General features: G+C 48.7%; 1 protein-coding gene across 1 annotated transcript; it reads left to right on the plus strand.

Moving 5' to 3' along the window:
• Positions 1–555: 555 nt before the first annotated feature.
• Positions 556–5,178, plus strand: RTL9 (retrotransposon Gag like 9; the record flags this gene model as incomplete). Its single annotated transcript, XM_082681495.1, has 2 exons — positions 556–4,545; positions 5,062–5,178. 2 exons carry the CDS (start codon positions 556–558, stop codon positions 5,176–5,178), a joined length of 4,107 nt encoding a protein of 1,368 aa, XP_082537621.1.
• Between the last annotated feature and the right edge of the window lie 7,288 nt (positions 5,179–12,466).

Genomic DNA, 12,466 nt, shown 5'->3' on the forward strand with positions numbered 1-12,466 from the left:
GGACTAAACCACTGGCAGGACTCAGGGAGCCCAAGGAACTAACGACTATCCTGGGGCAAAGGGCATTCTCATCCGGGCCTGCCAGTTCCTTGGCTGGCTTGCTAGTGCTGTGGTGGGAGAGAGCAGAGCTCTGGAACCTGCACTTTTCACAGTTTTCCAGCAGGTGGTGCTGCTGTTTCATTTGAACCAGGACCTCACGGGCTCCTGGCTGCTGAAGTTGCAGCGTTTATAGCTTTTATAAACTGAGAGGGTGTGCTGTGTGACGGGTGGGTTGCTTTGAAAAGGATAGGGGTGGAGAGGATATTTGCTCCAGCTTCAAATTTGTTTAATGTCGCACAGCTTCTTTAACTTGATAGACCCATCTCCGATGCCACATAGCTGGCAACACATAAAAAAAGTCTCCATCGTGGATCATTTGTCTATTTCCCAATCTTCTTGATATTTGCTTTCAACTGCTAAACTTGTTTTCTGTTTACAGATTTTCTTGCCACGTGGGCTTCAGCAGGACCCCTGATATAATTGCTTTAGAGGTTCCCTCCACACTATCCTTTGGCCATGGCAGATATGTCAATACCCTTACATTCAGTGCGATTCAGCAATGTGCTGACGGAGGAAGGTGTCGACCCCCAAAACAGGGAGACGACCTGCTCTGGACCAATGGTAGAGAACAGAGCAGAGGTCCAAATTCTGCATTCTAGTGTCCAGCCTATGGTCTCAAGTTCAGCGTCAGACCCTGGAGGGATGTCCACACAGCCGATGACATCCCCAGCCTTTGACACCATGGCCGTACCTCTAATGGGAGCAGCAAACTCTGGAGCACTGTCCCCACCGCTAATGCCAGCCTCAGACTCTGGGACACTGTCCCCATTGTTAATGCCAGCTTCAGATTCAGAGGCATTGTCCCCATTGTTGATACCAACCTCAGACTCTGGGGTGCTGTCCCCATTGCTAATGCCAGCCTCAGATTCTGGGACACTGTCCCCATTGCTGTCCACTTCAGAGTATGGATTAATGTCCCCAGGGCTGATGACAATTCCTGACTTTGGAACAATGTCCACAGCACTAATGGCAACACCAGATTCTGCAGAGATATCACCACTGGCAATGCCAGCTCCATCCTCTGAAGCGATGTCCACACCATTGATGCTAGCCCCAAATCCTGGAGAGATCTCCCCACTCCTAATGCCAGACGTGAACCCCGGAGTGATGTCCCCACAGCCAATGCCAGCTCCAGGCTCTGAAGGAATGTCACCATTGCAAATTACAGACGAAGACACTGAAGCCATGTCTAAAGTGCTAATGACTGCCCTGGCCTCTGGAGAGATCTCTTCACTGCTCATGTCAGGCACAGACTCTGAAGCGATCTCCTCACTTATAATGTCAGCCCTAACTTCTGGAGCAACGTCCACCCAGCCAACGAGCACCCAAGACTCTGGGGAAATGTCCACCCAGCTAATGTCAGGCCCAGACTCTGGGGTAGTGTCTTCACCACTTATGACAGCTCCAGGCTCCGGAGCAATGTCCTCACTGTTCCCGTCAGTCCCTGATGCTGGAGAAATGCCCACATTGCCAAAGCCAGCCCCAGACGCTGAAGCGATGTCCCCACTGGTCATGATGGCCCTAACCTCTGGAGGGATGCCCACCCAGCCGATGCCAGCCCAAGGCTCTGGAGTCATGTCCTCACGGTTAACACAAAATCTAGACTCTCAAATTGTGTCTAGTCCGCCAATGAGAGCAACAGCCTCCGGGGGGATGTCCACATCGCCAGTGAGAGCCTCAGACCCTGGAGCAAGGTCGACACCGAGAATGAGAGCCCCAGCCTCTGGAAATGTGTCCACGTTGCTAAAGACGGTCCCAGACTCTGCAGCACTGTCCACCCCACTGATGACGGTGGCAACCTCTGGAGCAAAGTGCACAGAGCAAATGTCAACCACAGCCTCTAGAGCGATGTCCACACAGTTAGCAACGGCTAGAACTTCTGGAGCCACATCCATGGGCTTTATGAAAGTCCCAGCCAATGGGGCGATGTCCACACTGCGAACGAGAGCCCCAGCCTCTGGAACAGTGTCCACACTGCCAAGTACAGCCCCAGTCTCTGAAACAATGTCTACGCTACAGATGACAGCCTCAGCCTCTGGGTCAGTGTCCACACCGCAAATGAGGGCGCCCCTCTCTGGAGCAATGTCTGTGTCACAGAGGAGAGCCACAGCCTCGGGAGTGACAGCTGTACCACAAATGAGAGCCTCTGGAGCCCTGTCCACCCCACGGATGACAGCCAAAGCCTCTGGATCCGTGTCCACACTGTTAATGAGAGACACAGCCTCGGCAGTGATGTCCGTGCCACAGATGAGAGCTATGGCCTCGGGAGCATTGTCCAAGCCACTAACAGCATCCAAAGCCGCAGAAGCAATGCTCACGCAGCAAATGACAACTGCAGCTTCTGGAGAGATCTCCACAATGCTAATGAGAGACACCGCTTCAGGAGCCGTGTCCATGCCACAGATGACAGACACTGCCTCTGCAGCGCTGTCCACACCGCTAATGAGAGCCCCAGCCTCTGGCGACACGTCCACACCACAAATGACAGCCGCAGCCTCTGGAACTATGTCCATGCCTCTAATGAGAGCCCCAGGCCCTGGAGCCATGCCCATGGCGCTAATGAGATCCACAGCCTCTGGAAAGATGCCCAGTCAGCCAATGAGCGCCCAAGACTTTGGGGGGATGTCCATGTCGCTCAGGAGATCCATGACCTCTGGAGGGATGTCCCTACTGCAGACGCAAGCCCCAGCCTCTGAACTGATGTCCACACCAAAAATGAGAGCCCCGGCCTTTGGGGCGGTGTCCACACCACTGATGAGAGCCTCAGACCCTGGAGAGATGTCCACACTGCTCACAAGAGCTTCATCCTCTGGAGAGATGTCGCCAGCACTAACGAGACCCCCAGCTTCTGGAGAGATAGCCACGCCTCTGAGAGCCCCAGCTTATGGAGCAATGTCTACTCCGCAAAAGACAGCCACAGCCTCTGGAATGATGTCCAAGCCACAGATGAGGGCTCCAGTCTCTGGAGAGATATCTACATCGCTAATGAGATCCACAGCCTCTGGAGTGATGTCCGTGCCTCAAATGACAGCCGCGGCCTCTGGAGGGGTGTCCATGCCACTGATGAGAGCCCCAGCCTCCAGGGCAACATCCACAACGCAAACGATGCCCACAGCTTCTGGAGAGATGTGCATGCTATCAATGCGAGCCCCTGCCTCGGGAGTGATGTCCCCGCCATTATTAAGGGCTCCAGTGTCTGGAATTATATCCACACCACTAAGGAGACCCTCAGCCTCTGAAGCTGTGTCCACAGAGTTAATGAGAGCTCCAGCCTCTGGAAAGATGTCCACCACACAAACAACAGCTGTGGCCTCTGGAGGGATGTCCAAGCCATTCATTAGAGCCACGGCCTCTGGAACAATGCCCATGCCATTGATGTCAGCCATGGCTTCTGGAGAGATGTCTATGCCGCTGATGAAAAACATGGCCTCTGGGGCAACGTCCACACTGCAAAAAAGAGTTGTGGGTTCTGGATCTACTTCCTTGCCACAGATGACGTACGCAACCTCTGGAGGGATGCCTGCATCACCTATGAGAGCCTCAGCTTCTGGAGCAACGTCCGCATCGCTCATGAGAGCCTCGGCTTCTGGAATGATGTCCATGCCGCTTCTGAGAGCCACAGCCTCTGGGGGTATGTCCATGCCACAAATGGCGGCCACAGCCTCTGGAATGATGTCCACTCTGGAAATCAAAGCCAAAGACTCTGGGGAAACATCTGCCTCTCACATCAACGTCACAGCCTCTGGATCAAAGTTCACACCACACGTGACTGCCACGACCCCTGAAACAATGAACCAACCACCAGAGGAAGTCCCATCTTTTGGCATGCTGACCCCAGCACTCTGTTACCTCTTAGAAGAACAGGAAGCAGCCCGGGGTTCATGCTCTGTGGAGGAGGAGATGGAGGTTGATGAGGAGAAGCAAATGAAGGGATTTTTGAACGATTCAGAGAAAATGGCCTTTCTGGTGTCTCTTCATCTGGGGGCAGCAGAGAGGTGGTCCATCTTGCAGATGGAGGTAGGAAACCCCCTCTCCAATGAAGATAAATCTTTCCTGAGCAGATCCCAGGGCTTATATGACTCCCTATCTGAAATAGACATCCTCAGTGCCGTCCTTTGCCATCCCAAGCAGGGCCAGAGGTCAGTCAGGCAGTATGCCACTGATTTCCTCCTGCTGGCCCGACACTTGTCTTGGTCTGATGCCATTCTGCGGACCAGGTTTCTGGAAGGACTCTCGGAAGCTGTTGCCACTAAAATGGGCCGGATCTTCCTGAAGGTGGCCGGCAGCCTAAAGGAGCTAATAGACAGGTCTCTGTATACCGAGTGCCAGCTGGCTGGAGAGAAGGATTTCCCGGGCTGCTCAAGCCAGGTTCTGCCGTCAGCCTGTAAGCGGAATAACGAGGACGCAATGGAGAATGAACTGAACTCTCAGCAGCAGACCGAGGAGGTAATGATGGGGAAACACACTCAAGGTTTCTGAATAGAAAAATGAGGTAATGATGGCAAAGTCACCCTGCTCCTTTGAGTAGCCTAAGGAAGAGGCTGGGAGAGGCATTGAGCTCCTAGACCCTAACCCCCCACCTAGAGTTTCCTCAGCGGGCCTGGCTATGTACTTATTTTGGGTGTATTAACCACATTGAGGGCCTGGGATGGTTAAAGGTCCAAGTCTTGTGATTCTGAGGGAAATGGCTGGGCTCAGTCCCAACTCTGCACCTATTCCAGGTCCAGTTCTCAAAGAGGGGTCACGTTTGGGGGACTGGGTCCCACCTACAGCCACAGGTGTTATAGGCCCAGGTCACTAGGGAATTTGGCCAGTCTAGTCCTTGATCACACTTTATACAAATAAGGTACGTTAGCCGAGTTGCTTGACTTGCTGAGTTACTGAAGTTATCCAGGCAGAGCCCCACTTGGCATAGTAAGCATGGCTCTCACCTCTGCTGTTTTTGTTTTCTCTCACTCCCAGCATCAGCATGTCCCCAAACGCTGTTACTACCTGAAAGAGCATGGAGACCCTCAAGAGGGTCTGCACGACCACCTTCGACAGAGCACAGGCCATCAGAAGGCCGCCACTAACAAGTAATGCTACCTGGACACTTCTCCTGTGATATCCAGCTTGGCTGCTAACTTGAGGACTGGTTCCTGGACCCATTCCATTCAGTTACATCATTAAACCTTGTGGCCTTCCCCCTTCAGCACCCCCCTCCAGGCGCATCCCACCCTATCTCCCACTTGGCTGACTTGACCTTCTCTTTCACCCCCACATGCCTTTGACCTGCCCCAGCGATCAGAGCGTGGACTTCAAGAGCGTTTGGTGTATGAGGTTCTGAACTCCCATTACCGCCGAGGCCAGTCCTAGTTCCTGGTCCAGGGAGATGTCTAGGCAGGAGAAACCGTGTCCTACCTCAAAAACACCTTAGAATGTCTTGCCACGTGTCATCAGGCAAACTTGAGGAAGCCCTGGTCCCATTTCACCTGGCAGGGGAGCCTATAAGGAGAGTGACGCCCACTCCAATACCATCCTTTTCATCCAGTACACTTGTCCCTGTATGCCCCAACTCATAGCACCTAAAATGGGTCTCCAGGGCCTTTGCCCTGTTTATAGTCTCCATCCTGAACCATTCGTTTTGACCCATAGTAGTAATCTTAGTAATGGCTAACATTTATTGATTATGTGTTGTGTGACAGTTACTGGGCGAAACTCTCGACAAGCATCATCTCACTACATTCTTACCATAACCCGACTTGTTCTTGTGTTGTCAACTTCTTACGTCTTGAGCTATTGTCAGTGACTGTTGTCTTGTCCCTCAGTGTCGAATCTCTAGCTCTGACTTTTGGGTGACCCCTCAGTTGTTAATTGCCCTCACTCCCCCTTGGCTATTGTGTTTTGTGGCCAGCCCTCTTGATAAAGATCTTGGTCTGTAAACAGGCATAGATAGTTAGAGCGTAATATGAGCAGTGTTTGCCTTCAGGTGGTGGGATTATGGGTGTTTTAATTTTCTTCTTTCTACTTCTCTGTACTTTCCAGATTCTCTACAGTAAGCATGTGTTACATTTGTAATCGTAAAAGTAAATAAAGTCCGTTTATGAAAAAAAAAAGAATTAACTGTGGCTAACAGAATTTGATTTATTGAGTCCTTCATTCAATCAATATTTATTATCTAACGTGTGCCAGCCACTGTTTTGGGGACAGACGGATGAGAACCTTGATCAAATGAAAACTTCATTCCAATGGAAGAGGGGGACAGACAATAAGCAAGAAAACGCATATGTAAGATGGGTTGAAATCCTGGTGAAGGCTATAAAGACAAGAAATAAGAATAATGGGGAATTTGATACTAACAGAGCCATTTTATTTATTCAAAATAGTCCATGTAATTGGTTTACTCAAAGATCTTTTAAAAACAGTAGGAGTGACATGATTAGAAACATATTTTAGAAAGCGAACTTGGCAACAGTTTGGATGCAGGATAGGGAAAGGGTCAGGGAGCAGTTACGAGCCCCCTACTGCAATAGTACAGGTGACTAAATCATCAGATGACTCAATCTAGGGCCAGGGCAGTGGGGATGGAAAGAGAAGGACAGAGATGAAATTCTTTCTGAGGATTCAAGTCCGCTGCTCCATTACCCTAAACACTGGGTCTGATTCCAGGAAGAGGAAAATGATTCTCAGAAAAAACAAAGATTAGCAGATAAATCGGCAGCCCCACGGTGATATAGATAAGAATCTGGCTCTGCGGGCTGCCTGAGGAGGCATCTATCACCAGTGCTGTTGCCTCGGGGGAAAAAGAGGGTGCCATTGGTTGGGAAAACCAAATTCTAGGTGGTAGGGCCTCTGGGGACCCATTTTCCCCCTCTTCTCTGACCCTGTTGGCTCACACCTGGTCCAGTCCAGGTCCGAGCGGACTTCTGACCTCCCTGTTCAGCCAGAGTTGCTCTTAGCTCAGGAAGGTGCTGTTGACTTTACTCTCTCCTGAAAAAGAAACTGATGATACAGAATCACAATCTGAGTCTAGAAAATATATACGGGAAGGAAAATGTCTTTGTCTTAAAAATGAAGCTAATTTTCTGGTAACCACAATAATGGAGAACCATCGCAATTCTTTGCTTTATTTCTCTCCCCAGTCATTTTGCTTCCCTTTGCTTTTGCCTTTCCTCTCTTTGAAGCGAACGTCACTAGAGATAAATGGAATAAATGAAGCCCAATCACACCCTGCCAGTGCCCTGTCCCTGCTCCTCTACCCACCTCAAAGTTATAATTAGAAGTGACCACTCAGCATCTACACTGAGCTGGCTATCATATGCCCAAGTACTTAAGACAATTTCATCTGCTGTAAAATGGTGTTTCAAGTTTCTCCAGGCCCCACTGGCCCATGGGTAAAAATAAGGTACCATAAGCAGTAAAAACTCGGATGTCATTGACCCCGTGCCCATCTGTGTTACAGGACCTCAGTCCCTTGAAGTTTTCCCCCTCTTATTTGTGGAAGACCCCGGCAGTCCTCTCCTGTTCCTCTATTCCTACCCTGCCTCGGTGGAGGTTGACTGCCCACATGGCTACGCAAGGGCAGCCGCTCCGTCCCGCCCCAGCTGCTGGTGGGTGCCTCTGGCTGTGGGAACACGGAGGCCCCTGAAGGGGTGGGATGTGGATTCTGCAAATCCACAAAGGGCCTAAACGTCGCTGCCTTCCCTTCAACTTTGGCGGAAACCCCTGATGGGTTCACTGGAGTTGGGGGTTGGGGTGATAATTCCCCTCCTCGTACCGTGCCACACTCTGTCACCTGGACACCGAAACCACATTGCTTCTGCCCTGTACCTCAGTGAGGCCCACGTGAGAAGAGGGGCTTCAGTTTCTTCCTGCAGCAAACTCTCCCCTGCTGCCCCTGCCCCCATTGCCCTGGCTCAGACTTTCAGACTCAGTTCCTGTGTCTGGAGAACAAAAGCCATCAGATCTAGTCAAAACCATTATCCTCCAGGTGATAGATGCCAGGGACTCTCTCCAAACGCCCAGCTGTAGGGCCCAGGTGGAGAGCAAATGTCACCCTGTCCTGGTCCTCCCTCCTTCTGCCGTTCTCTCCCCCATCACCTGGTCTCTGTCTCTGCCCCTCAGGGACCAAGAGTGTATAGACCCTTCTCCTGAAGGTCACTTCCTCCATGAAAGTATAGGCTCGGGCTGTCATTGGATGACTGATGCCTCAGACAGCTTCCAAACATTTCTGAGTCTCACATTGGGATCACCTGAGATCTTATTATCCTTAAACCTAAGCTCGGCCCTGAGGAGTTTGGGAAGTGGGTGGGATAGGGCTAGTTGGGACATATTCAGCATCCAGTCTCTTCAGGGGTGCTATTTAAACTGTGGGGGGAGATCTAAAAGTAGATCCTTGGCTGAAGGCTGGCATAAGCCACAGTTGAATATTGCCATCCGTGGAGCGTTTATCAGGAGTCCAAGCTCCGGACTAACTGCTTCATCTGGACTATCCTATGTAATCTTCAAAATGACCATGTGCAATGGGTGCTCTCATCGATCCTATTTTATTTTATTCTTTTTACCAAGAAGCTCCGGCACAGAGAAGTTAAGTAACTTCTAAAGGCTAAAAATGAGCACAGCTGGGATTTGAACACATGCAGTCTGACCCCAGAGCCCCCACATGCAACCGCTCCACTATATAGGCATGGCTTCATTACTCAGAGCCAGATGGCCACTGTGAAGACTTACCCTGGTACCCTGAACAAATTTGCCACCCGATAGCAGCCAACATTGGAAGCTCATAAAGTCTGAGGCCTGAGCAAGAATGGCCCTGCTTTCCCCCTTCCCTATCTTAGATCCAGATGTGAATGCTCCTGCGGGTATTTCGAAAAAGTCTTTAATATTCAAGGAAAAGAATCAATCATTGTGGGATACTACTGAACTCAGGAGGTTCTGCCCAGGGGCTAGCTGCAGCCCCAAGGTAGAACAACCTCTGTTCTAGGCTCTAGCCAGAGAAGGAAGGTGAGATTCTCCCTTGGGCATCTTCCCACAGAGAAAAAGAATGCATCTTGGGCCCCAGCATCTCTGAAAGTGGAAGGGATTTTTGTGGTTACACCAAGAGCTGGCTTTTCTTTCTCAGTACTTATTTCCCCCTCTTTGTCACTCTTCTCTCAAGAAAGGGGGGAAGTGGGTAAGGAAGGAAGACGATCAATCATTTAGATACTCCATGTCCCTGCCTTCCTGCCATCCTCTTCTGCCTTCCCCTACCCCTGCCTTGGAAAGCGATCCTAGATCTAACCCTGGTGTTTAATGTATTCACATTAAAAAAAAGGCACCAGACACTTCCGGTTTAAGCAACTTGATAGAGAGAAATTGGAGTAGCTGCTCCCATTATAAACTCAAAGAAATGCTGGATAAAGTGTGGGGGGAAATTCACAGCTGGGCCTGAAATAAAGAAAGGAAAATCTCCAGGGGCAAAAAGACAAAGAGGGATCTTAATGGCAGACCAATAAGCTCTGGAGCCCTCCAGGGTGAATGTGGTGGAGCCAGAAGAGATACAGGCTAGCTGACAATAGAGTATTTACATAGCACTTGAGCAGCAAAACTGTGAACTTCTAATTCTATACACTGCTCAACTATCACTCGAGGGTCAGTATGAAATGCAGACATTTTCCAAGAAAGACTGAGTCAATTCACCATTCATATGAAACGTGCTGTCCTTAGAGCTGGGCTGGGCTTGGGGAAGCTGGCAAGGCTTAAAAGGAAAAAAAAACAAACTCTTACACTTTGACAACCTTTGCTGAGAATTTTACTGGTCTAAGCACTGATGTATAAATGGATACTGGACAGACTGACCCTGGCTTTCCCACAATATCCTCTAGTATCTTTTTTTTTAATTTATTAATTTTTTGGTCAGAGCTTTATTGAGCTGTAATTCACATACCGATAATTCGCCCATTTAAAGTGTACAATTCAATTTTTTTCTAGTATATTCACATAGTTGTGCAACCATAACCACAATCTAATTTTATTTTATTTTATATTTTACCACAATCTAATTTTAGAACATTCTCATCACCTCAAAAAGAAACCCTGTACCCATTAAGCAGTCACTTCTCATTCCCCCTGCCCCCTAGCTCCTGGAAACCACTAATCTATTTTCTGTGTCTATAGTTTTACCTATTCTGGACTTTTTCTACAAGTGGGACCACATATTAGATGTGCCCATGTGTGTCTGGCTCCTTTCATTTAGCATGTTTTCAAGGTCCATCCATGTTGTAGCATGTGTCAGTACTCATTTCTTTTTCTAGCTGAATAATATTCCATTGTATGAATATACAACATTTTGTTTATACGTTCATCAGTTGATGGACAATTTGGTTGTTTCCACCTTTTGGCTATTATGAATACTGCTGCTATGAACAGTCTTGTACAAGTTTTTTGTGAACATACATTTTCATTTCTGTTGGGTACATACATAGTATTAAAATTGCTGGAGCATGTGATAATTCTATGTTTAACCATCTGAGGAATGCCAAACTGTCTTCCAAAGTGATTGCACCATTTTTACATCGCCGTCAGCAGGATATGAAAGGTCCAAGTTCTCCACAGCCTCACCAACACTTGTTATTATCTATTTTGATTATAGCCATTCTAGTGGGTATCTCACTGTGGTTTTGAATTGCATCTCCCTGATGGCTAACGGTATTGAGCTTCCCTCCAATATATTTTTATTACAAACTCAACTGTCTTGCAACATATTACCATAAGTACTGTTAGAGGCTTCACTTTTTTTTTTTTTTTTTTTTTTTTTGGTACGCAGGCCTCTCACTGTTGTGGCCTCTCCCGTTGGGGAGCACAGGCTCCGGACGCGCAGGCTCAGCAGCCATGGCTCACGGGCCCAGCCGCTCCACGGCATGTGGGATCTTCCCGGACTGGGGCACGAACCCGTGTCCCCTGCATTGGCAGGCGAACTCTCAACCACTGCGCCACCAGGGAAGCCCGAGGCTTCACTTTTTAAGAGCATTCTGGGAGAAGCTACTTCTCCCCTTGCCCTCCAGTCCACCCTAACAATGCTATTGCCCCAAACCAGGATTTGAGGGGTAATTAGAAAGGCAAATTCTCATGGTCCTTCCCAGATCCATTAACTACTTTCTTTCGACTGCTGCCTTCTGTAACAAAGATTGCCTCAGAACAAAGGTGATTATGGGCTTGTATTTTGGGGTTTGTTGGAGGACCAGAAACCCTGGCTTAAAAGAAAATTCCCAGAGAAATGTGGTCTCTTTCCTGTGGATTCTTCCTCCTTCAACCCCAAACTAAAATAACCCAAACAAATAATTCATTGTTGTGGTCATTCACTGGGCTAAGACCCTCTTATTCTGACACCGCTCAGATTTTCTCCATAACCCAGCTCACCAAAAGTTACCATCCTCTACCCTGAGAGAAAGGGAGAGAGGAAGAGGGAGAGGGACAGGGAGGGAGAGAAAGAGAGAATAAAATAAAATGAAGGGGTTCCTTGGTGGCGCAGTGGTTAAGATTCTGCCTGCCAATGCTGGGGACACGGGTTCGAGCCCTCGTCCGGGAAGATCCCACATGTCGCGGAGCAACTAAGCCTGTGCGGCATAGCTACAGAGCCTGCACTCTAGAGCCTGCGAGCCACAACTACTGAAGTCCGTGCGCCTAGAGCCTGTGCTCTGCAACAAGAGAAGCCACCGCAATGAGAAGCCCGCACGCCGCAACGAAGAGTAGCCCCCGCTCACCGCAACCAGAGTAAGCCCACGCACAGCAACGAAGACCCAATGCAGCCAAAAATAAATAAATAAATTTATTTTAAAAAATGTAAAGAAAAACAAAACAAAATGAAAATCTGCATTGCAATTCCAGCGGTGCCAGTCAAGGACAACCTGTGTGACCTTGGGAAAGTCACTTGATCATTCTGGGCCTCAGTAACCTCATCTTTATGGTTGTTCAGTTCTCATTAGGGAACCAGACAAGAGGATAACTCCTTTCCAGTTTGGACATGCTCCGGAAGTAGGAAGGTGTCTAAGTGGCCTGACGAGAGGACTGCTGGGGCGGAAGCCCAGTCTGAGCCATTGCTAGAGGGCAGCATTGTATCAGCAATTATTCTAAAGACACTGGCTGAGGTGTGGTTGCCTTAGAATTCTTTAATCCAAAAATGTAGTCTTTTCCTTTCCCAGAAATGGCATTCTTACAAAAGGAAGCTATTTTATGGAAATCCACATAGAAATCAGAGAGAGAAGAGTATGTCTGACTTTCTGCAAGTTTCATTGTCTATTAACAAAATAAGATCGAAAAGAAAGATTGTGCATTTTAATTTTTAATTAAACCTGTTTACTTTTGGTCTCATTTGGATACAGTTGCACAAATATCTTTTCCTCTTTGAAGA

Source organism: Grampus griseus (assembly GCF_964374135.1).
Source record: "Grampus griseus genome assembly, chromosome: X".
NCBI lineage: Eukaryota > Metazoa > Chordata > Mammalia > Artiodactyla > Delphinidae > Grampus > Grampus griseus.